Raw genomic sequence first — 27,342 nt, forward strand, 5'->3', positions numbered from 1 at the left:
ACTTTGAGCACATAACAGAGCTGAGTCTGGAGGAGTGGGAAATTTCTGGAAATGTAACAGTATGGGGACCCGACTGTATTTGACAACAGATTTTAACTTATCATTAAAAGTTAAATATTGTGACATTTTTTAAGAATAATAATATGTTCACAGATTAATAAAAAAAAATTAATATAAATTCGTAACCATTCCGTAAAAAACGACTAAACATGTACTACTTTTTCCTTTCTATGTTATTTTAAAAAGTTAAAAAACGTAAGAAAGCCTTATAATATTTTGATCCAATAAAATTATATTAATATTATTTCATTTGTCATTATTAGGTGAGGCTGAAAAAAATCCCAATCTGGAGAGATATTTCAATAGTCTTCATAAATCAAAAAGGATGATACACAGGATAAGAAAAACGCGATCTGTGATATCGTAAACGAGCACGAAGTCAGGAACGAAAATGCAGATGACAATGTTAATTGTGCGATAAGAGTGAGCATGAACGTCAAGGATGCGATAGAAATGAGCATGGATGTGAGCGAAGAAGGAAATTGTAAAGATAGTGATTATGAAAAAAATGAAGACTGTGAAAAAGAGCCTTATAGTGATTGTGAAGAAAGTAACAGCGAAATTTCTTCAGATGAATCTGATGAAGATCTTCCAAATTCTCCAAATTCAAGGTGGAATAATGTTTTAATGTTTCCACAATCCGATCTCTCCGTCGATGAAGTATTAGAAATGTTGTTTGGATATTTTATCCAGTTTAGTGTAGGGGAAAAGGCTAGATTAAAATTATTGGAATTAATAAAAATTTTTGCAGGTCCCAAGTTTAAAGATCTTAAGATTTCAAATTATATAATAAATAAGGAACTCGATCCTCCAGAAGATAAAATAATATATCATTATTATTGCGATAAATGTCAGCAGGAAGTTGTGCACTCTTCTGCAAAGTTCGGTATAAAAAACAGAAAAAAACTTGTACTAAATGTGAAAACAAAGTTGATATTAGTCTTAGTAATCCTTCTTTTTTTCTGTCTTTAAATTTAGAATATCAATTACAATTACTTATGCAGAATAAGGAAATATCAAATGCTCTATGGCAAAAAGTAAGCGGAAATGTTAAAGATGCAGGAAATATATCCAATATAATGGATATTCAAAGTTCCGGGCTATACAGAAATACAGCCGCAAAATTTCCTGCAACAATTACTTACAACTTAAGTACCGACGGTGCGCCTCTAAGTAGTGGTAAATCTTCTCCTCGTAGTTTTTGGCCCCTTAAAATCACTATCAATGATTTACCTCCTAATATAAGATACAAGTACGTACAACTTGTCAGCATTATGGTAGTATCGAAAGAACCGAAACCTGAACTTATGAAATTGTTTATAGATCAATTCAAAGTGGAAGCCCGAGCACTTCACGAAAAGGGAATGAAATTTACGTTTAAAAATGATGGAATTGAAAGGACAAAAACATTTACTGTACTTTGCATTATTGCAGATTCGGTAGCTCGAGCAGTACTTCAGTTTAGAATGCAATTTAATGCGTACATGAGTTGCACTTATTGTTATCTTATGGGGTTTTTTTTAAATTGCGTAAAATTTCCATTTATCGGGAGTGTTTCTGCTAGTTTAAGAACTCATGAATCTCATATGAAAAACGTGTTTATGGTAGAAAAAAATGGAAAACCTGTCAACGACGTTAAAGGACGATCATCTTTCTGCGACTATCCCAATGTAGATATGGTTAAAAGTTTTACTTTGGACGCAATGCACAATGATGTGCTAGGAATAACTGAACAAATATGGGATTTAATGCGACCAAAACTAAGTGTATTCCAACGAAACGAAATGGATACAATGCTAATAAAAATTCAGCCACCTCATGAGATTCACAGAATTCCAGCAAAATTAAGCAAGAAAAGCTTGTGGAAATCTTACATGTTATATTATAGCATTCCTCTTTTGCATCAAATCTTACCCACTGATTTGTTTCATTTGTTAGAACATTACGCGTTATTTGTCAACTCTATGTATACTTTGTCTACTACAAATATTACTGCTGAAGATTTGCAGCAATGCAAAGAGGACATGATGTCTTTTACGGCAAATGTGGAAATCGATTACGGTCTAACTGCAATGACTTTTAATATGCACTTAGGAAGTCATGCAGTGACAAATGTCAAAGAATCAGGTCCCTTATGGGCAACTTCAGCTTTTCCTTACGAAGGAAATATTTTTGTTCTAAGGAGAGCAGTTAAAGGGCCAAAAGGAGCTGCGCAACAAATGTCGAAAAAGTCTTTACACAGAACTTTATTTAAGCTTAGACATAGGAAACACATGCAGGAACTTGTTCGCGACTTTTGTGATAGCTGCATGAACGAAAAAAGATTTACGGCGAAAGCTGTTTCGAGCAATAATATTAATTTTTTTGCTCCTTATACGTCGAAAGAGTGTCCAAATGACTCTGAAACATTTTTACGGTGCACGTATAACAATTTCATTTTAACATCTGTAAAATACACTCAAAATAAATCATTTAATGACACTGTAGTTAAACTTAAGAATGACGATATTGTTCAAATTATTGATATATGTTTAAAAAATGACGGACATGGCTTTTTAATTGTCAATAAATTAAATCTTCGATTATTACAAATCAGCACTGTAACAATGAAACACATATTTTTTGTTCTCTCGTCTCCTTTGCAACAATTCTCTGTTCCTATAACTGATGTAGAAGCGAAAATGGTAGTTATCGATTTAGGAAAAAAACAGTGTGTCTGTCACATACCAAACACTTGGGAAGCCCAATAATTTGATTACTAATGACAAAAAGTGTAAATTTTTCTCATCTTTTGTTCGACGTATTTTTTATAACGATATTTAAAAATTAAATAATATGTACATATAGCAATTAAATAAAAATTTTATTATTCCTTGTGCTGCACTATTTCATGTTTCATTAAATAATTTTTTTCACTTCTTAATCATATATTTTTTCTTTAACATATTGTTTTTATTTTTACTAATTTATTAATTTTTAAATATTTCATTATGTAGTATGTATATCATTTGAAATATTTAAATTCACACTTCATTGAAATCTTTTTTCTAATTTTATTCATTTCCCTTAGAAATAAAGCAGTAATTTATATATTAATTATAATAAATTAATTTTGTAATATTTTTTGTAATTAATTTGTAATTTTCAATAATATTGTATTAACAATAATATTTTATTTTGCTGAATTATCTCTTTTTTAAAATGAGAAACCGAAATCTACAATTATATATTACCATATGAGGAGTATTGAGAGTGGATAATGAAGTGTTTTTCTTTATCAGAATCCTCACTTCTTTACCCACGATTCAATATGGACGATCAAACGACAAAAATCCTTATAAATGCATATTAAAAGGAATTATTTTCATGAAAGTCTATACTCCAAGGTTATTTTCGCCGCTGATTACGAATCTGAGGTCAGATTTTCAAAATTCAAAATGGCCGATCCAATATGGCGGTCGAAATTATGAAAAATTAGTCAAATCATACTGATACTCAGTATTCCAACAGTTTTCGAGTCGCTGATTACGAATCTGAGGTCAGATTTTCAAAATTCAAAATGGCCGATCCAATATGGCGATCGAAATTATGAAAAATTAGGCAAATCATTCTGATACTCAGTGTTTCAACAGTTTGCGAGTCGCTGATTACGAATCTGAGGTCAGATTTTCAAAATTCAAAATAGCCGACCCAATATGTCTCGAAATTATGAAAAATTAGGCAAATGATTCTGATACTCAATATTCCAACAGTTTTCAAGTCGCTAATCACAAATCTAAGGTCGGATTTTTTGAATCATGGCTTAACCATGGTAACAAAATAAGTGATAAAAAAGAATGTCTAGATAGCCATTTTTATTTGTATGAAACTTCATGTATTCAGACATTCTTTTTTCTTAATCTAGAGTGGACTTCGTTGATGCTGTTTACGTTTTTAAATTGTATTTTCCATTTTGTCATTTATGCTATTTCTTAATTACAACCTATCTTCAATTATTTTTTGTTAATATTTATTGCTTTGTTCCTTTTTATCATATTAAGTTCGGAATTATCTTATTTTCAAAGTGAAGCTTCTTAATGTTTACTGCTTACTTATTATTGTTTGTATTTTGATTTTTAAATTAAAAACAAAAAATATCGGAAGATATTCTGATGAAAAAATTAGAATATAAATTCTTCTGTATACAACTCTAAGAATTTTGAATCTATAATTTTTGTTATTTATGCATCAAATGAAAATGATGTACTCAAACAACGTAACAAAGATCGGCTCGACAACCTCCATTAGTGCAGAAACTGATTCTTAGAAACAAATATCAATACACAACAAATCCTTCCTTCATGTTCTATCGGACATTTTGAATTTTGAAAATCCGACCTCAGATTCGTGATCAGCGACTCGAAAACTGTTAGAATATTGAGTATCAGAATCATTTGTCTAATTTTTCATAATTTCGACAGACATATTGGGTCGGCCATTTTGAATTTTGAAAATCTGACCTCAGATTCGTAGTCAGTGACTCGAAAACTGTTGAAATACTGAGTATCAGAATAATTTGACTAATTTTTCATAATTTCGACCGCCATATTGGATCGGCCATTTTAAATTTTGAAAATCTGACCTCAGATTCGTAATCAGTGACTCGAAAACTGTTGGAATACTGAGTATCAGAATCATTTGTCTAATTTTTCATAATTTCGACAGACATATTGGGTCGGCCATTTTGAATTTTGAAAATCTGACCTCAGATTCGTAATCAGCGGCAAAAATAACCTTGGAGTATAGACTTTCATGAAAATAATTCCTTTTAATATGCATTTATAAGGAATTTTGTCGTTTGATCGTCCATATTGGATCGGCTATTTTGAATTTTGAAAGTTGCAATGCAGATTCTTAAGGAGTATAGGCCTCAGTCCCAAAATATACCTTTAGCAACATTTCTAGAATTTATTTGTGCAAGTTGTTTCAGTTTCAATGTTCATAACTTTTAACAAATACGAAAATAACCAAATTTAGACACTTACAGCACAGACGCCATTTTGAATTTTGGAAATGCGGCAAGGGTTTCAAATTCTGTGATACTTGAAGCTTCATGCCACCAGTGCATTCATCTTCATTAAAAATTGACGTGGTTACAGAATTTCGACGCCTCTTACTACATTTTGCCCCACTGTGCCACGTGGAGGTCGACTAGTTTTAATGTTATAAAAAAATTCTAAATAAAATATAAAAACAGTTAAAAACACAAAAAAATTTAAAAATGAAAAAGTAGGGTGATGTGGGGTGATGTGAAACATGGGGGGCTGTGCAACACCGCCAATTTCTGATCTATAGTTCGATATTGAACAGAGCCAATTTATTTTATAGATAAGAATGTGCTTATTGTTGCTTTTTTAAGTGTTTTTAAATATCTTTTTATATTTTGTGTTTCCATTGCATTGTATTGCGTACAAATCATTTTTCACAAAATATCATATTTGGGGTGATGTGCAACACTTTTTTTGGGGTGGACGTAACTACTTTTTACGTGCCATAACTGCGACTCACATTATAAATAAAAAATGATTAGTTATTTTTCTTTAATTATATTCCTTATTCAGTTATAAATAAATAAAAATTTAAACAAAAAAAATTTTTTTTCTTTGGTGAAATCTCCACTTTTTAGAGGTCAACTATACCTTAGTAAATTTTTTTTGCAGATTTCGATTAGTTTATATTGAAAAAGCTTAAAATTAATCATTAAAGAGATTTTTATCGATATTTATGCATTACATACCTGAATTTTACTGGTGTTGCACATCACCCCAACTTTTTTGGAAAATGCAAAAACAGACGTTTTTGAAAAAGCGAAAACTTTGTAGGAAAGATTTAAAATTCTGAAAATCTAATAATGCAGAAATATTCTATTATAATGCCTCTAAGTCATTCATTTTTAAAATATTTAAAAATTTTAATATTTGACATGTTTTTCGTCCAACGAAAAAAAACGTTGCATATCACCCCACAACACCCTACAACAAAATTGAAAAATTAATAAATAGAAAAAAATATTAAAAAATTTTTAAAAAAATTTTAAAAAAAGAAGACTTGCACTTTTAAAATTCGTAATTAGCGACCCCAAAAACCCCCGAGTAAGTAATTCCATGCAATTTTATCTATTTTTAAAAAATTTTATCCCCCATATTGGATCCGCCATTTTGAATTTTAAAAATTGAACTTCATATTCGTAATCAGCGACCCCAAAAACCCCTGAGTGAGTAATTTCATGCAATTTTATCGATTTTCAAAAATTTTTATTCGACATATTGGATCTGCCATTTTGAATTTTTAAAATTAAACTTTATATTCGTAATCAGCGACCCCAAAAACCCCCGAGAAGTAATTTTTAGATGATTTAATTAAAAAACTGTCCTTTTTAGAATAGGGCCCATATTGTCGATTTTTCGTATTTTCAAAATTAAGAGGGGGGGATTGTTTTAAAAATTTAAAACCTGTTGGTTTTTTATCTTCAAGGTGCCCTGAACTGGAAACAATTCTTATCTGAATAACTTCCAAGAAGAACCAGAGATACAATAATTAGTTGGTATCTCAATCTTTAATTCCGTTTTTCTCGAAATGAGGTTCTTGGCGTTCTAAACTTTGAAATTCCGTAACTCAGCGAATTTTTAACCAAAAAAGTTCTAAGACAACTCAAAATTTTCTAAATTTTGCCAGGAATACGCCTATATAGATAACTTTAATAGTGCCAAAATGGGCCCTTTTCATGTGGACGTCCACATATAATAGAATGGATTATTCAAATGTTAATTTTTGAAATTTACTAACAAATTAAAGTAAATTGAGGTAGGTAGTTACCTTGTTATGTTTCACTAATTTTAACTTTAAGTTATGTTTTTTAACTATTAAAACAGTTGGCTGCCTCACCCCACGTTTTTGCAAATATACCAAAAACGTGATCCTTTAGGAAAGCGGTTGTAGAAATTTTTAAGTGCAACCTACGTCAAAAAGTTCTATGGCGATTTTTTTAGCCAAAAAGACAAACTTTCTAACGCGACATTAAAATTGAAAAAACCTATTCAAATAACTGCCTCACAAACCAAAATGTGCCGTCTTGGCTGCCTCGCTCTGTTCGACTCTACACCGCAATTAAACTTTTTTTTGGTGGTGCCTGAGAAAAATCACATTATCTCGCTCAATTCTCAATATTTTTTCATGAAAACTTAAATAATCCATTTATTTATTTTATGTTATTTTATATTATTACTGTATTATTTATTTATTATTATTTTTTTTACTAATTTTCTACATTGTATTATTATTTTTCATTAATTTTTTTTATATAGTGATTCTTTATTTATTTTAATTTTTTACTAATTTTCATTATTTTATTATTAATTATTAGAGGTGTGCAAAAAGCTCGAAGCTCGATCAAGCTTTTTCGAGCCTAATCAGTTCGAGCTCAGTAAAAGTTTAGCCGAGCTGTGTAAAAAGCTCGAATAATTTCGAGTACTCGAACGTTTCGAGTGAATTCGAGTACTCGATTTCACTCCAGTGCTCGAATTTAATCAAGTACTCGAAGTCACTCGAGTACTCGATACATCGAGCCGGCTCGGGCTCGGCTCGAAAAAATTTCGGCTCTGCTCGGCTATTCGAGCTTTTTGCACACCTCTATTAATTATTAATTTCTTTTTTTTAATTTTTCAATTATTTTTATTTTTTTTTCTCGGGTGAAATTTGCTGTTCTCAAAATACAGTATTGGTGTTCTCCACAACATATTACTGTCTCTCACTTGCATATGGTTGTTCTACACTGCGTATGGCTGAAACAGCCATACTGTATGGCAGTTCCGTATCCACCAATATAATATGTGAGAATGGGTTATATTTATGGCAGTACCATAAATATATTTTGTTAGTGTAGTTTATAAGAAAATCAATTTCATTCGACCTGAAACGATTGCTTTAGTAGAATATTTAAAAATATTTGTTCTTTTATTATCTCAGGTATGGAATTGCTGGTACAACAAATATTCAAGGAGAAGAAGTAAAAAAATTAGATGTACTCAGTAATGAATTATTTATTAACATGGTATCATCTTCGTTTACTACATGTTTACTTGTTAGTGAAGAAAATCCAACAGCCATTGAAGTTGATTGCGATAAGCATGGAAAATATATTGTCTGTTTTGACCCACTTGATGGATCTTCCAACATTGATTGTCTAGTTTCAGTGGGATCTATTTTTGGAATCTACAGAAAACCAAGTAATTCTAAAATACCATCAGTTAAGGATGCTCTTCAGCCAGGTAAAAATTTAGTTTCTGCGGGTTATGCACTTTATGGATCTGCCACAATGATGGTTCTTTCAATTGGTCAGGGTGTTAATGGATTCACTTATGATCCAGCGATTGGAGAATTTATTTTGACTGAGAAAAATATGCAGATACCAATAAAAGGAAAAATTTACAGGTATGTTGTTAAATGAAAAAATGAATATTTTTATTACTTCTAACTCTGGTACAAATGATTATTACACTGAAAGACTTTTCGTTTTAAAAAATGATTGAATATATATGAAACTTTATCATGGCAGCGTTTCAAAATGGGGAAAACCGTGTTTTCGTTTCAAAAATTAATATGGCGCATACTAACCTTTTCAACGACAACTGAAATTAATATATTCATTCCAATTAATAGAAAAAATGTATTAAATATTTAGAAGAAATCTATTACTTTTCCATACAGAATATATTAAAAATTTGGACGTATATCTTTAAAAAAAAATGCGTCAACCAATCACAATGCGAATTTACAAAATCTACTGCGCTTGCGTAGTATTAATGCATTTTTATGAATATAAACCAATTTTAACCAATGAGGGGAATTTTATTTCTATTGAATTCTCCTCAATTATTCGCAGATAACATATATGTAAGTTTTATACAGACGTGACACACCATTCACAAACCTCTTTTAGCTGGTCTTATATATTAAATCTAGACATATTTCTGCACCTGCGAGAAATCAAGTTATTTAAAAAATTTAAGAATATTAAGTAAAAAAAATCACTATTTATTAAAACTGATTGTTCAAAATCTTTATTTTCAATTAATACTAACAGTAATATTAAAATAAAAATAATAATTTATAATAATTATGTATAATAACAATAATTATTATTTATTTAAATAAAAGTTTGATCTTTAACGTAACCTCAAAAACAATGCGATATTAGTTACACAGGTTACACATTAGACAACTTGAGAATAATAATTTTTAATGCTTTATCATACTCACGTATTGTTCTTTGATGAATATTATTTAAAACTTCATATATGTAAAAAGTTTTCTTAAAATATGAGAGCACAATTTGCACTGTTTACACTAAGAACATTGAGCCATTAAAATGTATGCGAACGATGCAAACAAAAATACTCGGAAACTCTCGGGATCACTCGGAACGATTCGGAGAACATTTAATAAGATGCCATATGAAAAATTGAATCATTGAAAAAATTCTATTGGAAAAAATAAAAATTTCATATGGGCATATCTCTAGAACTTTTAAACTTTTAGGTATTGGAAAACTTAATTTTTCTTTTCAAGGCACAATCTTGAAATTAATTTGTCATAACGCAGTGCAAAAAAGGGCACTTTTTTGCACCTTGTTATGAAAAATATCGTTCGTAACTAGTGCGAGCAGTTGCCAATTTTTGAACGAGCACTTTTTTGGAACAAACTGTAGGCGAAGCGAAGCTTCGCCTACAAAAAAAAGTGCTCCTTCAAAAATTGACAACTGCTCGCACTCGTTACGAAATATACTATAATTGTCTTGTGCATTGATCAAATAGTAGAAAAAACCTTGCGATACTCATTTCTACACATTGTTAACCCCCCTGTGTATGAGTTTAACCCCAAGAAAATGTTTCTAAATGCATAGATTTTTCATAAAGTTGGATTTTCACATCAATCGGTATCTTGGGGTTTTTAGGGTAGCTGACTATGAATATAATGTTAATTTTTCAAAATGCAAAATGGCGGATCCAATATGGCGGACGAAATTTTAAAAAAATTAATGGAATTCCACAGCATCATATTCAGGGGTTTTTGGGGTCGCTGATTATGATTCTATAGTCGGATTTCGAAAATTCCAAATGGCGGATCCAATATGGCGGATGAAAATTTAAAAAATAATTCAATTTACACAGAAGTGGGTATGAAGGGGTTTTTGGGGTCGCTAATTATTATGAATCTGAATTTAGTTTTTTAAACATTTTAAAAGTGGTTTTAAAATGTCATAAAAATTATTGATATTTTAAATGCGGTTCTTAAAATATTTTGGAATTAATTATAATTAAAAAGCAATAGAAGTAAATAAATAAATAACCATGAGATATAATTATTTTAATATTCTAAAAAAATTTCTAGTTTTATTTTATATTAAAAGTACAAACAGTATGAACAAAAAATGAATAACATTTAATTGAAAGTTTTACTTCTCTTTCTTTATCCATAATTAATATTATATTAATAAAATACATAATATCTACATTCGGCAATCAAAACATTTTGACACATTAAAAATAATATTACCATGGAAACTTAGAAAAAAAGAAGTTTACAATTCTAAAAACAGAATAAAATTTAAATAATAAATTAAATGAATAATTTAAAATTAAATTAAGCTTATGAAAATAAAATGAAATTTAAAATTGATTAATTCTTGTTATCTTTTAAATTCTTTCATACTGTTAAAATTTCAAAAATTTTAAGTCCTATTATCTATAAAAGTCTAGTAAATTCTTTTTAACAATTCTTGAATTACATTCAAATCATTATATAACAACGAGAAGTTCAAAAGAAATCATGCAAAAAGATTTGATTTTTCAGAAATGTATCCACCATATTGGATTTTCTATTTAAAATTTTTTAAAAATTATTTCAAATTTGTAATCAGCAAAACAGGAAACTAGCACTGGCATAACTCTGGGATGATAACGCTGTCTAACGCTGGCGAAGTACTGCCTGCCAGTGCTGACAGACAGCGCTGGCGCAGCACTGGACCAGTGCTGGCTGAGAATATTGCCGCAATAAATGCCGTATTGTTATTAATTGGTATTAAATTAATAATTATAAATAATTTAACAACAAAATGGTAAATAATATTAATAAATAGTTATTATTCATAAAATATTTCTCTTCTTAAAGAAATTGTATTAAAGATGGAGACTAACAATGGATATAGTAAATGAAGTAGAAAAAAATTGTTTATAACATTTAAAAATTAAATAATAAACAGTTACAGTAAGTGTGCATTAGATTTTCATATTTTGGTACCTTACGATTGGAATCTAGAAATATCGCAAACCTATGAAAATAAACAAAATTGCTAACGAGGGGAATCGAACCTACGACCTACGGACTAACAGACTAACGCTCTAACCACTATGCTAACGACACATGTGTACAGTAAAGTATTAATATCTCAGTATCATTCAGACATACAATTATTGAGTCAAAGATGAGAAAAAATAGGGATACGTTAGAAATAATAAATTGAAATAAAATAAATTAAACTAAATTTTTAATAATTAAATTACTTTACTTATAGCATTTAATATTTTACGTCATTCTTAAATTACGTGGTAATTTTTTAATAATTTTTTATTCATATTAAGAAGTATAATAGTATTTTAATAGGAACCAAATTATTATTGAGATTAAAGTTTAAATTTTGTTTATAATTTTAATTTGTTTAAATAATTTATTATTTACAAAATTAGACAATTATGTTAAATTATTATTATTAAATTTAATAAAAGGGTCAGTCCATTATATTTCACCTGAAGCCGTTCCGGCCTATTTTTAAAAAAATCTCATAATTTGTAAAAATGATGTTTAATATCCATAGAATTCATTTTTGAGAATTCTTTTATAAAATTTTTTGAATTAAACTTAGAATTTTTATTTTTAAGTTGGTTAAAATGCAAGTAGATTTTTGCAAACCTATTGAGATAGCCAACTTCAGTGTTATAAAATTACCTGCATTTTAACCAACAAACTCGCTTTTGGAAGCAGATTTTTTAAACATGAATAAAACTACAAAGTAGCTCGTTCTCCAACACCAAAATTTAATAGAATGGAAAAGAAGGTCAAACTTAAATATTAAGACAAAAATGGGATTTTTTGGTCTTGCACTTGAGAAGAAATAAGTGATTAAAATCACTGAAAATCATGAAACATTCAATATTAAAGGTAAAATTTTTCATATTTCTTTATTATAAAATTAAAAAGTTAGCACATAATATGAAAGTATATTGAAAGTACTTTACATTATGTAGTAATAAATTTTTTAATATTTATAAACTTTTTAGAAAAGTGTAAATAAAATGTAGTGACTTTTGACATTTTATAGTTAAGTTTTAAAATCAATTTTTATCTATTATTTTGGGTATGTTTACATAATAATCTATTTATACAAGTAAATTAGCTCATTTTTAACAAATATCAATCAAGAAATTTGTATTATCTAAATTATTTCCATGCTTTTTTATTAACCCCTTAACTGTTTGAGGAAAATACAACATGATTGTCCCAAACTGCCCAGCCGAATCTGATACTTTTTCAAATAGTATAATATATTTAAATTATAACTAATTATTCAATTATTTTCTAAAATATCATTAACGACCCTTATAATTTCTTATAATATTGATATAAAGAAAAATATCTATCAATTTATATACAAATTATATTTATTTCAAGTGGTAGTGAACACGACCCACAGGTGGGTCGGAAACAGTTATGGCCATACTTTTTCACGATCCACCCGTGGGTCGGAAACAGGCAACGGGTTAAATTTTCAGAACTGTCAATCTAACCTTTTTACTGTGCAACTCAACTTAAAAATTAAAATTCTAAGTTTAATTCAAAAAATTTTATAAAAGAATTCTCAAAAATGAATTCTATGGATATTAAACATCATTTTTACAAATTATGAGATTTTTTTAAAAATAGGCCGCAACGGCTTCAGGTGAAATATAATGGACTGACCCAAGAATAGAAAATGAACAACTGAAAAGTAAAATATTAATTTTTTTCAATAAATTTATATTTATAAATATTCATAAACTTTTTTTATAATTTTTTTCAAGTTTATGTCAAAAAAGCAATGTTGGCAAAGAGCGTTGTGAACAATTTTTCTATACTCAGCCAGCACTTGCCGCCGTGGCTTGTCCAAGCTTTGGCGAAACAAAAATTCTGTACTGCGCCAGCACTAATTGTCGAGGCTCGGCTAGACTACGCCCAACAATCGTCTGAGTACTTAGCCAGTGGTGAACATCGGCACTACACTGGCATTTTCCATTGGGTATTATACTAATAAATATCACTTGTTAATTTTTTTAAGGCTTATAAATGCTTTCTTTTAGAAATATAAGCGAAAACGGCGCTGCCCCAGCGTGTGGGGCAAAGGCTAAATAGCAACTATTAAAATTTCTTGTTAATTAGTTTTAGAGTAATGGAAAAGAAAGACCACATAAATTAATTGCTCAATTTAAAAAATATACATCGATAAATGTAAACCTAGCGCCTTTGCCCCGCACTCCCCTAATCATGAAGATTTAGAAAAAAGAACAATCGTTTTGGTAAAACTTTTTGATTTTTTAACCTATAGAGTGATTTGAAACGAAAAATTACATTTTTCGCCACTGTGAGTCCTATGAAAACATAATTATAAAAAGTTTGCTGCAAATTGTTTGAAAACCTTTGTTCTATTCGAGAACCCTTATTTCAGAGCATTCAAATCCATTAAAATTTATATATATGTTACCGGCAAAACCCGAAGCCCAGGCAAAACCCGAATTGCCTAGGCAATTCGGGTTTTGCCTATGATTTTAGGAAATACCCGAATTTCCTAGAGATTCATAGGCCAAACCCGAATTGCCTAGGCAAAACCCGATTTCCCTAGGCAATTCGGGTTTTGCCAAAGCCGTTTTAGGCAAATTGAAAATCAAACTAAATTGAATTAAATTAAATTTATTGCAAAAAATATTACTATGACGCAATTGATCATAAGAAAATAGTCTTAGTTGAAAGAATTTCTTTTTCAATTTACCAAATGGCTTGTATTGAGTCATGCATTGATGTAAACAAATAGTAAACGAACTGTTCTTCATAGCTTACTATTAATTAGTGTCTCTTTTGACTTTAAATTGTACATACCATTCGAAATGAGTAACGAAAATTTTATTCAAAAATGGAAAAGCGATTTTTATGCGGCGGTAAATAAATCTGCAAATTATAAAATAATTGTGCAAGAGAAATATGATGATATTTTAAAGGATGTGAAAAGTGGAAAATTAAATGTAGTAAAAAGTAGCCTTAAGTACAGAAGGTTGAAAAGATATGACATTTTAGAAGTTGCGGGAGTACAAAAATTGATTTTAAAAAAAAATTAACCGCCGCATAAAAATCGCTTTTCTATTTTTGAATAAAATTTTCGTTACTCATTTTGAATGGTATGTACAATTTAAAGTCAGAAGAGACACTAATTAATAGTGAGCTATGAAGAACAGTTTGTTTACTATTTGTTTACATCAATGCATGCCTCAATACAAGCCATTTAGTAAATTGAAAAAGAAATTCTTTCAACTAAGACTATTTTCTTATGATCAATTGCGTCATAGTAATATTTTTTGCAATAAATTTAATTTAATTTAATTCAATTTAGTTTGATTTTCAATTTGCCTAAAACGGCCTTGGCAAAACCCGAATTGCCTAGGGAAATCGGGTTTTGCCTAGGCAATTCGGGTTTGGCCTATGAATCTCTAGGAAATTCGGGTATTTCCTAAAATCATAGGCAAAACCCGAATTGCCTAGGCAATTCGGGTTTTGCCTGGACTTCGGGTTTTGCCGGTAACATATATATATATATATATATATATATATATATATATCTTATCAAACCTACTTATTTTACTTTTACTGATCATTTTACTTCAAAAAGTTTATTTGTCATTGTACGAATCACAAAAGTTTATTTTTTATTATAGCATCAATGAAGGAAATGAAAAATCTTTAAGTTTGGATATTAAAGATTATATCTACTCAAAGAAGTATCCATCTAGTGGAAAACCTTATAGTGCGCGATATGTTGGTTCAATGGTGGCCGATGTACACAGAACAATCAAATATGGTGGGATCTTTATGTATCCAGCAACAAATGATAATCCAAATGGAAAAGTAAGTTTTTTATGAAAGGAAAGAAATTAGTACCTGCATCTTTATTTTAAAGAACAATGAGGTTAAAGAATTCATAGTTGGATCTTATTTTAAAATATTCAGGAAATATTAGGGTAATGTCACATTGAGTGGACCGCCACTTTCAGTGGACCACCTGAGTTCTTAAAATATCTGACAGTGGAAAAGGTGAAATAAATAAAACGAATAGCAGCACCGCACCTAGAAACCGTAAGAATTTATGTTCCGCGATAATCATATACGTTATCGTTTGATGTAACACATTTTTAAGAACACAAACCAAAAAAGAAGTCGCTCTTACAATGAATAAAGTGATTCGGAAGTGTAAAAGTAGTGTAAAATTTAAGTTTTAAAAGATAACTTATTTTTTCCTACTACTTTAAACATTGAAATTGATTGTCTTAGTTTAATTAAGTAATAATTTTGACTCAAAAAAAATTTTTGTGTCTGCCATAAAAAGTTGCATGTCACCATGAGTGGACCACTGTTTATAACCATGAGTGGACTGCCTGTTTTTCATATTTTTAATGTCATTTTACCATTTTTATGGAAATAAATTGACAATAAATTGGTTTGAAACTGTTTTATGTTATTTATTAATTTTTTTGTGATTTTGATGTGATATGTGCCAAAATTATTGAAAATGGTTTCACTTGTAAACATTGCGACACAAACATGGTCTGAAGCTGCATAAGCATAAATTTTGTTTCAATATATCAGAAATATTAAATACATTAAACAATTAAGAATAACTTTTACAATTTTTTAAGAGTGGTCCACTCAAGGTTACACTTTTTTATTCCTTAAAAATGAGCTATTTTTTTAAAGTCAATTGTTTTTCCCAAATAAAAAAAAATCAAAGCTATTAAGGTATAAACACTTATCTAGGGATCTAAACTAAAGCTTGGAATAGAAACCTCCGATTAATTTGCTGTCATAAAGAATTTTTTAGAAAAAAAGCTTAGGCGGTCCACTCAAGGTGACATTACCCTATGTGCTGTGCGGAATTGTATTTTAAGAAAAAATTCTATAATAAAAATAAAAATTTATCCAACTTCTACAATTTTGAAAATTTTTTATATATAATTTTTCTTAACGTACAATCCCACACTGCACATAATATTTCCTAAATATTTCAGCGAAAAGAGCTAACTTAACAGACATATTTATCATTCAATTATTATTCTTTAATAATAATAAGATACAAATTTAATAAATTTTATTCCTAATTATTTCTAGAAAAAAATATATAAATCAGATAAAGTTTTTGTCATATACAGTTCCAGTCGAGGGTGTACATATTAAAGAGGCATATTCTACTGAAAAAATTAAAACGAAAAGGTAGAGCTCGCTCACCGAACCTGAGTACTTAAAAGTTGCAAAATTCAAAAAATACCGCCACCACGGAAGCGGCCCACAGGCCGAGTTTCGCGCCCGCGCGAGTTGTAAATGTCAATATACCGCGCAATTCAAATCCATATAGTGATTGTGATAAAATAAACATTAATAGTGAAAAAGGGGGCCAATCACCCCCAAGTGTACTTAATGTCAGTGAACAAAAGTTTCTTTTTCAAAATTCAACCATGGTGAAAAGTGTAATTGTGGATAAACCTGAATCACCAACAGCAAAGAATGCACAAAAATCAACGAATCTCAAAGCGCAAAAATCAAATCTAAAGAAAACAGAAACTGCAAAACCATATGGCAAATCACAAATCAACCCAGATAAGAAATCAGCACTTGCAACAACTTTAAAAAATTCTTTGACACCACAAATCGAGGAACAAAAAATGGCAAACAATATAAACATGACACCAGAAAAGTATTCAGAAATAATTAATAATAACAGAAATCAACAAAAATTGATAGATGAACTACTGCAAACAATACAACAACAATCTCAAAGGATAGAAAACCTGAAGAAAATGCAGAGAAAAAATACACACAATTCAATGGAAATAGAAGTGGAACCGACGAAATCGACAGATGATGCGGCAGCGGGTTTTCCCCAACTTCATAAAGAGGAAAGTGATAAAAATCTAAAGGAAAGCTCTTCATCCTCACCCAAGGCCAACAACACCAATAAACAGAGCATCGTTCAAGACCAAAACACAGCTAATAAAAAGATTATCCCAACCACCAGCAAGGGTACAGCAGGTAAACCGCCACCGATCATTATCTACGTACAGGATCAATCTGCAACGGTAAGCTTAGTGAAAGAGTATTTGAAAACAGAAAATTTTCATATTAAAAGAATAAATAAAGATAAACATTCTTTATATACCGAAAATGTTAACGATTTTAAAAAAGCAAAAACACAACTCGAAGCTACGAGTTCAAAATTTTTCACTTTCACTGTAAAAGAAGAAAAAATTAAAACTTTTCTCCTTAAAGGTCTAGATTCAAACACAGATCCCGCGGAAATTTTAGATAACCTTAAAAAGTTTGAAACGGAAAATATAAAATTTATTAAAGTCTCAAGATTCACAACACCGAAATCTCAACAAGAAAATAAAATATTACCTTTTTTCTTGGTACAGCTATCTCCAAATAGCCAAACAAATTTGTTGTATAAAATAAAATATTTAAACTACCAAGTTATTAGATGGGAAAAATTAATAAAAAGAGAAAGTATACAATGTAAAAAATGTCAGAGATTGGGGCACGTAGCTTCGAATTGTAATTTAGATTATAGATGTGTAAAATGCAATGAAAGCCATGAGCCGGGAAATTGTAAACTACCGGAGCCCACGAATGAAATAGAAAGAGAAAAAGTATATTGCGTTTCATGTAAAAAATATGGCCATCCAGCCTCTTATAGAGGATGCGAAAAACAAATAGAATTAAAACGTAGAATGAAAGAAAAAATTGAAGCGATAAGAAAGAGTAAAATTGCAAAAGATCGTATGTATAATAACTTTGCAACAACAGAAACAAGCTACTCAAATATTTTACAAAAAAACACACAAGAAAACTACACAAACACACAAGAATCAACAAATAACAAACAAGTATTAAACAACACTCAAAACCTACAAGAAAATTTAAACAAATTAACTAACCAAATAATGCATATTACTCAATTAGTTCAACAAAATAGTGAAAAAATTAATACACTATACAAACTTTTAACTGATTCTTCCCAAGATGGATAAAAACGCACAAAGTATTCCATCAAACATTATTAACAAAGATTTAAAAATAATATCAATAAATGTAAACTCGATTGTTACAAATGAAAGAAGAAATAACCTCTTAAATTTTCTAAAAAGACATAATCCAGATATAGTAACTTTAGGTGAAACTAAATTAAACCCAATACACAAAATTGATTTTCAAAATTATATCATAGTAAGACGTGACAGACCAAACGCAACATTAGGAGGAGGAGTAGCAATACTCATAAAAAAAGAATACAAATTCAAACAAATAAACATATCGGAGATAGAACAATTTACAAACTTGGAAACTGTTATTATAAAAATCTCTCTACCAAACAATCAAAGGCTTTTTATAATATCTGCTTACACTGCATATGGTAACAGATTAAATTTTAACCCAGAAATTGATAAATTATTTCAAATTCTCAATTTAGAAAATCCTGACAATTTTTTTATAATGACAGGTGACTTAAATGCCAAACATAGAAGCTGGGCAAACGATACTTTCAACACTAGAGGAACATTTTTAAGAACATGGATAGACGACAACGAAATAAACTTTAAACTTAAATTATATACCTCAAGTCTCCCCTCTTTTCCAAGAGGAAACTCATACTTAGATCTAGCCATCTTAGATTGCAGACTCAACGTAAAAAAGTACAAACACACTGACAGACTTGAAACTTTACAATACGACAGTGATCACAATGCAATTCTTTTAAATGTTACTTACGATACGCGAACTGATTTTACTCTAGAAAAAGCGACACACAATCACAAATTTAACTACAGAAAAGCTGACTGGGAAAAATTTAAAAAAAATTTAGACCAAAATTATGACATCGAAATATCTAACAATAAAAATCTAACGAACGATGAAATTGATAGATATCTAAATGACATAAATGAATGTATAACACTTGCTATGAACACCACATTGCCAAAAATTAAAAGTAAAAATTCAATGGAAATTTACCAAACACCTCTTACTAAAAAAATTTCTAAAGCCAAAAGTAAAATAATAACACAAATAAACAAAATCTATAGAAATTTTCAAACACACAATAATAGAGAACTAAATTTTCTTAAAAACAAATTAATAGCATTAAAAGCCCTACTCAAGCAAGAATACATTAATTCAATAAACAGTTATTGGAGAGAAAAAGTAAAAAGCATACCTGCCAATGACCCAAAAAATATGTTTCCCCAAGTGAATAGCATATTCAGAACAAAAGGAAAAATTTCTATACCACAACTCCAGATTGACCACCAAAATGAACCGCTCTTACAAGAATCGGAGGTACCTACACAAAACATACCTACTGACAACAATAATAAATTTTTAATCTCCAACAATGAAGACAAACTCAAATTAATCGGGACACACTTCAAAAACACACACACAAAATTCACAAACTACAGAAGAGAAGGACTTAATAAAATAATCCGTAATAAAATTGTAACACTAGAACAAGAAATTGAAAATGATAGAATAAACAATAACACATTAGTAAACTTCAGTAATAATTTACACGCAAATGACACTCACTTATTGGACGAAATGTTTCCAAACTACTTTACTTCAGGGTATAAATTAATAAAAATATTTAGGAGTTTAAATAATAAAAAGTCAGCAGGTATTGATGAAATTCCTAACATTGTACTAAAAAACTTATCAAACAAAGTAATAGAAGATTATTGCATCATTTTTAACAATATACTCAACAACAGTCATTTTCCGAAAAATTGGAAAAAATCTAAAATTATTCCTAACCCGAAAAAAGGAAAAAATAGCGTACAACCAAGTGATTTTATACCAATTAGTCTCCTCCCAAATATAAGTGAAATATTTGAAAAAGTAGTAAAAGTTTCATTAACACAAATTTGCGCAGAAAAAAACATCATTCCAGAACAACAATATGGATTTAGATACAAGCACTCTACAATCCACGCCATTAATAAATTAATGTCAGATGTTACTCAAGCTCTCAACAATAAAAAATTTGTTGGAGCCTGTTTAATTGATCTTGAAAAAGCCTTTGACACTGTTTGGATTAATATTTAAATTGTTAAAAAACTCATTTCCAAAACACTTGATTAAATTATTAAAAAACATGATAACAGACAAAAAATTCGTAATAACAGATGGTAACATAATTTTGAGCAAAGAGTTTACAGTAAAAAATGGCCTCCAGCAAGGAACAGTTCTATCACCGATATTATTTAACATCTACATTTATGAAATACTAAAAATGTATGACATAAACATAGATGAAAACAAAAAAGGTATCGCATTTGCAGACGACATGATTACATTACAAGAACTATTTGAAAATGTTCAATATTATCTCTACACATGGAAACTAAAAGTGAACGTCTCCAAGTGCCAAACCATTTTTTTCAGAACTCCTCTCACAGAAGCAAATAGAAATGTTAGAAAACACTGGAAGAATTTCCAAATAAAAGAAAAAAAAGACGACGGTGAACCAGTTCCAAATAAAACAATAGTAAAATATTTAGGACTTAACATAGACCAAACACTCTACTTTATCAAACACATAGACACACAACTAGAAAACGCAAAAAAGGTATTCAAAAAATTAAGAAGATTATTGTATAGCAAACACTTACATTACAAAATAAAAATCCATGTCCTATATGGTATAATTTAAGTGCATCCATAATGGAAAGAATCAGAGTATTTGAAAGAAAATGCCTAAGAGTATGTCTAGGAAAACACAGATCAAGTAAAATTATTTATAACTTAGCTAACATAAATAAAATCGACTCACAAATAATTAAAATAACAAGAAATTACTTTGCAAGTATTCGAAAAGTAACTGACAATAGTCTAATTTATTCTATTTATTATCCGAATGATAATTATTTTGAAAATGTAATAAAAACTAATTTTGTCCCTCCAGAAGCGTTTCCTTACCTGGATAAAAATGGTTATATACAGGACACCCACGGTGCCCCAGTAATATACCATTATAAAAGAAACGCCAGGAAGAAATCGTTTCTGTACGACAAACACTTAGACACTAGTATACCAAACGATGAATGGCGATATACCACATTCATCACAAACAAAGAAATGAAAGATAAACACAGACAAAACGTTAAAAAATACTTTTGGTTAGACGAGTAGCAAAATAAGCAACTTACTGTAAATACCACGGAATTAGGAATAATTATTATTTAAATAAAAATGTAAATAAAATTTATGCATTAATATATACCTACATGTATAGTACTATTTGCTAACTAATTATTAATTGTAACATAGAAAATGTATTAAAAATTTATAACCTTTATGTAATGAAAATCATCGATTAAATAAAATTTGTAAATATCTATAGTTCATAAGTCAGTTTAGTTTAGGTTATCCTCCTTGTTATTGTTAAATTTAATTTTTATAATAGTTTATTCAGGTTATTCTAATTTATAATTTTTATAAAATTAAATAAAAAAAAGTATTAATAATCAGTTTTTAAGCCTTTTCTGATCAAAACAAAATGAAAAATGATATAATTTCTTCTTGAAATTAAGAATAAAATAAATATTAAACATATTAATAACTTATATATGCATTCGTGGGCATAGAATAATGTACGTAACTTCGAGAGCAATGTATTAGCCAGTAAGTTCTAGAAAAATATGTAATGGAATTTATCGTTTATTGTAAATACTGTATTGTAATTTATTTTGTCTGTTAATAAACAATTTCAAATGCAAAAAAAAAAAAAAATTAAAACGAAAATTCCTCTGCACTTTTTAAAAATTTTCAGTATGTTTTTCTAAATTCGCAATTGAAATTTTAAAAACTACGCATTACTATTTTTTGTTTCTAGTTTCAGATGGTTTAAACACTTTTGGTAAAATAACACCATATAAAACTAGAAACAAAAAATTACTGTGAAAAATTTATTCTACGTGCGCTGCTGGTACACGCCCAGGCCTGCAAACGCTGAAATAGTAGAGTAGAACGGGGTGAGGCAGTCAATTGCTTCTTATTTCTGTATCATTTTTTCAAATCGTGCGCTGTTAATAATTACACAGGCACACACAACAAAAAAAAATTCGTGACCCAGAGGACAGAACCTTATATTCCTACGATTTAGGGGTCGATGAAACCGAATATGACCATGAAAAATTTTTGTACTTGCTCATTTTCCCGCTACCACCCTCTTTACACCCCGACACAAGAGTGAGGGGGTTGGCATTTCAGTTTTAAAAAAATGTCGAGTAGAGTGTCTATTCTTATGTTTTTTGGGTCGCTGAAACCGAAAAAGACCACCAAAAACCAATTCTTCCCTCCCTTTGCCCCCCAGAATGCCCTAAATACACCCTTAGAGGGAGTTAAAATTTCATTTTTCACGAAAAGACGAATGCGGTGTCTATTCCAATGTTTTTTGGGTTCCAGAAACAAAAAAAAGACCACCAAAAACAAATTAGTCCCCTCCTCCACCCCCTTAGTATCCCTAGAGAAGAGGTTTAACTTTTTGGTTCCATAAAAAGTCGTCTATGCTTTTCATAAAACCGACAATTTTAATCCCCTTTAGGGGGTAGTAAGAAAGAGATAGGAGGTGAAGGAGAGGACTAATTTACTTTTGGTGGTCTTTTTCGGTTTCAGGGATCCAAAAAACATAGGAATAAACACTGCATTCGTCTTTTCGTGAAAACTGAAATTTTAACTCCCTCTAAGGGTGTATGTAGGATGTTCTGGGGGGTAAAGTGAGGGACGAATCTGTTTTTAGTGGTCTTTTTCGGTTTCAGCGATCCAAAAAACATAAGAATAGACACCCTACTCGACATTTTTTGAAAACTGAAATGCCAACCCCCTCACTCTCGTGTGGGTGAGTAAAGGGGGTGGTAGCGGGAAAATGAGCAAGTACAAAAATTTTTCATGGTCATATTCGGTTTCATCGACCCCTAAATCGTAGGAATATAAGGTTCTGTCCTCTGGGTCACGAAATTTTTTTGTGTGTGTGTGTGCCTGTGTAATGTAGAGTGCTTATGGTAGTTTACTTAGTTTTTAACAGATGGGCATTATTGCTGCAGCAATTTAGCAGTAACAGTATCATTTATAAAAACAGACTTTTTGGATGTGATTTTTCTAAGAGTTATTTTTGTGATTTTAGTTAATTGAGTCACACGAATGAAATTATTGTAAAGTGATTTTCAATGCAGAACTTAGTGCTGAAGACGATTGTGTAAATGGAATTGCGATGTTTTTAATATTACGGGTTTTGTAAATGTTTTCTTAAAAAAGTACTCTTAGGGTTAGGCAGCCAACGCTAAATTTTTCGTCTTTTTGTGTTGATTCTATTGGTTCTTCTAAATGTTTTTTTATTTTTTACCTACTCCAATACATTTTCACCGACAGATTAGCTCAGTCGGATAGATGCCTCGCTTGGCGGACGTTTTAGGACCAAGGGTAAGTACTCTTGGTTCGTGCCCATTTGGCTTGGTATTTTTCCGGCACGTGAGATAATCTGAGCGGGAGGTTTGACGCCGAGGTATAATGATGTGCACCGTCGATTATTGTCCGGTACGCAACTTATATTAAAAAAAAGTATAATGTTTCGATGAACTCAAAAAATTTTACGATACATTTTCCGAGCACATCGCTTTAAAAAAAAAATGTCTCCAGTTGTGAGACACTCATTAAAAATTTCTAAAATTTAATAAGTTTGACATAAAACGTTATGTTTAGTAGAAATAATTAAATATATTAATAATATATATTATTATATACTAAATAATAATATCTATTCGCCAAAATATGACTATCAAATAAACACAATTAAATAGCTTCAACAAGAGCATTAAAATTGATTTCATCTGAATCAATTGACTTTTTTCGACTTGACATGCCCAAAAATACTAGAAAAAAAAATCAAAACAACATTTAAATAGAATGCCTGCAAAGTCGTATTTTTTATGCTGCCCAGATGGGTGTCGACACCGTCTCACAACTGGTGATGTGCTGTGTCTTACACCCAGAAATTGGCGCTATTTTGAAAAAGGAAAATTAAATTATTTTCAACCGTAGATTGGAACAATGCAATATTGCATCACAAAATATAAGGAAAACACTAAAAGAAAATGCATTACATTTACCTTTTCCAATTAATTAACTTGGAAAAAAAGTACTTTGCATTTATTGAAAAAACGCTTTTAAGTCGATTATCACACACAGTGTTGGTATTTAACAAAAACAGTTTATATATCCGCTTCGGCGTGCACGAAAATGTTGGCTCATATAAAAAGAAATGTTTTTATATAAACCAATCGGCTTTTTAAAATTGCATGTTGAAAAAAATTGACTGTCTCACAACTAGGTGTCTCACAACTGGAAAAATTACGAAAAATTGTAAAAACACTAGTATAGCCAACTATGTAAAGCTGAAGACAGGTGTATAAACCAATATATACTCCAATACATTTTAAACTTAACATTGAATTTTATAAACAATTTTTTTAAGAATAACAAATTTATATTTCCTTAAAATGTTAAATTGAATTTAATTAATTTTATTATTATAATATTATTCAAATGTAAATTTTTGAAATTACTAACAAAATAAAAGTAAATTAAGGACAATTACCTTGTAACTTGTTATGTTTCACTAATTTTAACTTTAAGTTATGTTTTTTTAACTATTAAAACAGTTGGCCGCCTCACCTCACGTTTTTGCAATTATGCCAAAAACGTGGTCCTTTGGGAAAACGGTTGTAGAAATTTTTAAGTGCAACCTACGTTAAAATGCTCTATAGCGATTGTTTAGCCAAAAAGAAAAGCTTTCTAACGCGACTTTAAAATTGAAAAAACCTGTTCAAATAACTGCCTCGCAAACCAAAATGTGTCGTCTTGGCTGCCTCACCCCGTTCTACTCTACACCGCGCCTACCGGCTCACTGAGCTTACACGGCCAATAGAAATGTGTAGTTTTTAAATTTTTAATTACGATTTACGGAAAAACTATTGAGAATTTTTAAAAAGTGCAAAGTTCTTTTTGTTTTAATTTTCTCAATAGAATATATACCCTTTTAATATGTACAACCTTGACTGGGACACCCGGTATATGACGAGGCATATTGCCCGAGTCTGTAATGGAATTCTCTGTGAAATGTACTTCACTGAATTCGCTGTTCTTATAGCTTTTCTGCCACGTGTTGATTGTGCGAGATAGTATATTAAGCAACGAGGAGACAAAGGCAGCCATTTCTTTACGGTGATTTTTGTGACACGAGTGGAGGTCGAGACCTCCGTATGAACCCCGAGACCGCGACGAGTGTCACAAAAATCATCGTAAAGAAATTGGGCTGCCTTTGTTTCTGTGTTACTTTAAAACTTTTTATTTTCAATGCATTTGGATTTCAGATAGCAGACGACAGGGAGTAAAAGTCATTCAATTGTTCAACTTGTATGAAAATGGCGTTTATTTTTTTCCTAGCTGTTTTTTTTGTCCTAGAAAAAAATTGAACTCCATTTTCATACGGTCGAACGAATGAATAACTTTACGACCTGTCGTCAGCTATCTAAAAGCGACATTTTTGTGCATGTGGGATAAAAAATATTACACTACCGTCAGGAATTATCGTTACGGCTGCACACGCACGGCCCAAAAACATGCCAATCTTTAAATCACGATCTTTTGTAAATACAAATGTCAAAAAATTAACAAATATACCATTCGAAAGATTATTAAATTCTACGATCAATGGGGCCATTTTTTCAATCTCTGCACATTTTTTAAAAATTGTAAAAAAAATGTGAAATTTATATAGGTGTAATCATTTAAATCTCATTTTTAATTTAAGACCAAAAGAGTTCAAAAATCTTAATCAGCGAGATATCATTATAAATGGCCGAGCATGTTTTTTGACAAATGCATTGAAATAATCGATTTTGACCGGTTTTTGGCGAAAAGATTCTCTCATTATTTTCCTTTCTTTTAATAATCTTGATAATCACGAAAATTTTGGAAAATTTTTAATTATCGGAGAATTAATTAACATGGTGACAAATTACACCGGCACACAAAAAAAATTTGGATTGCCAGGACTGCCATGTGGTAGGTTTTCTTCCTTAAGGTGTATCTAAAGAGAAAAACATTGTCCGGCCTAAAAGTTAGTTCGTGTTCTCTTTTTACAGGAAATATACTTAATTTTTATAAATAAAGCTGAATTTTTGCTTCTTCTGAATGTTTTTTTTAAATTCAGTGACTTTAATAACATGAGAATTAAATATATAAAAAAATAAAAATGGCGGATCTAAAAAAAAATTTGTTCAAATTTTCTTGAAACTTGTTACTTGGGGGTTTTTGGGGTCGCTGATTACGAATCGGACATCAGATTTTCAAAATTAAAAATGGCGGATCCAATATGTCGGACGAAATTTTTAAAAATTCCTCGCATTTACTTGAAACTCATTAGTCGGGGGTTTTCGGGGTCGCTGATTACGAATATGATGTTAGTTTATAAAAATTTAATATGTCGGACAAAATATATTTAAAATTTTAAATGAATGAAATCGATTGAAACTTGCTACTCAGTGGGGATTTTCGAGGTCGCCGAATTCGAATCTGATGTTGGATTTAAAAAATTCAAAATGGTGTATCCAATACGACTTACGATGCAATTTTTCTCAGATTTTCTTGGGTCTTGGTACTTATAGGTGTTTCCTGTAGTCGCTATAATTTTAAATCTGAATTTTTCATAATCTAGAAATGGTTTACTGTAAATGTTTTACTAAAATTTAATCGCATTTCTGTGATACTACAATCTCAAAAAGTTTTTGACCTATGTATAAATTGGGCGATTTACTTTTCGCCGCCAACTCGCTCCCGTAT

The 27,342-nt window shown here is 30.0% G+C and overlaps 2 protein-coding genes across 2 annotated transcripts in view; both read left to right on the forward strand.

The window, feature by feature from the left end:
• LOC122503056 (fructose-1,6-bisphosphatase 1) overlaps window positions 1–27,342 on the forward strand; it is a 234,278-nt gene that overhangs the window by 139,374 nt on the left and 67,562 nt on the right. The window contains exons 2-3 of the mRNA XM_043613463.1: window positions 8,065–8,529; window positions 15,114–15,303. Of these exons, the coding sequence (XP_043469398.1) occupies window positions 8,065–8,529; window positions 15,114–15,303 (655 nt within the window). The remainder of the gene's footprint in view (window positions 1–8,064; window positions 8,530–15,113; window positions 15,304–27,342) is intronic.
• Window positions 1,014–2,854, forward strand: LOC122503051. The gene has a single exon (XM_043613457.1). It carries the CDS (start codon window positions 1,059–1,061, stop codon window positions 2,808–2,810), a length of 1,752 nt encoding a protein of 583 aa, XP_043469392.1. The 5' UTR covers window positions 1,014–1,058; the 3' UTR covers window positions 2,811–2,854.

This window comes from Leptopilina heterotoma, unplaced genomic scaffold (assembly GCF_015476425.1).
Source record: "Leptopilina heterotoma isolate Lh14 unplaced genomic scaffold, ASM1547642v1 Lhet_242, whole genome shotgun sequence".
NCBI lineage: Eukaryota > Metazoa > Arthropoda > Insecta > Hymenoptera > Figitidae > Leptopilina > Leptopilina heterotoma.

Excerpts from the sequence above, each read along its gene's own strand:
- LOC122503051 (XM_043613457.1), top strand. The coding sequence starts at position 1,059 with ATGCAGAATAAGGAAATATCAAATGCTCTATGGCAAAAAGTAAGCGGA.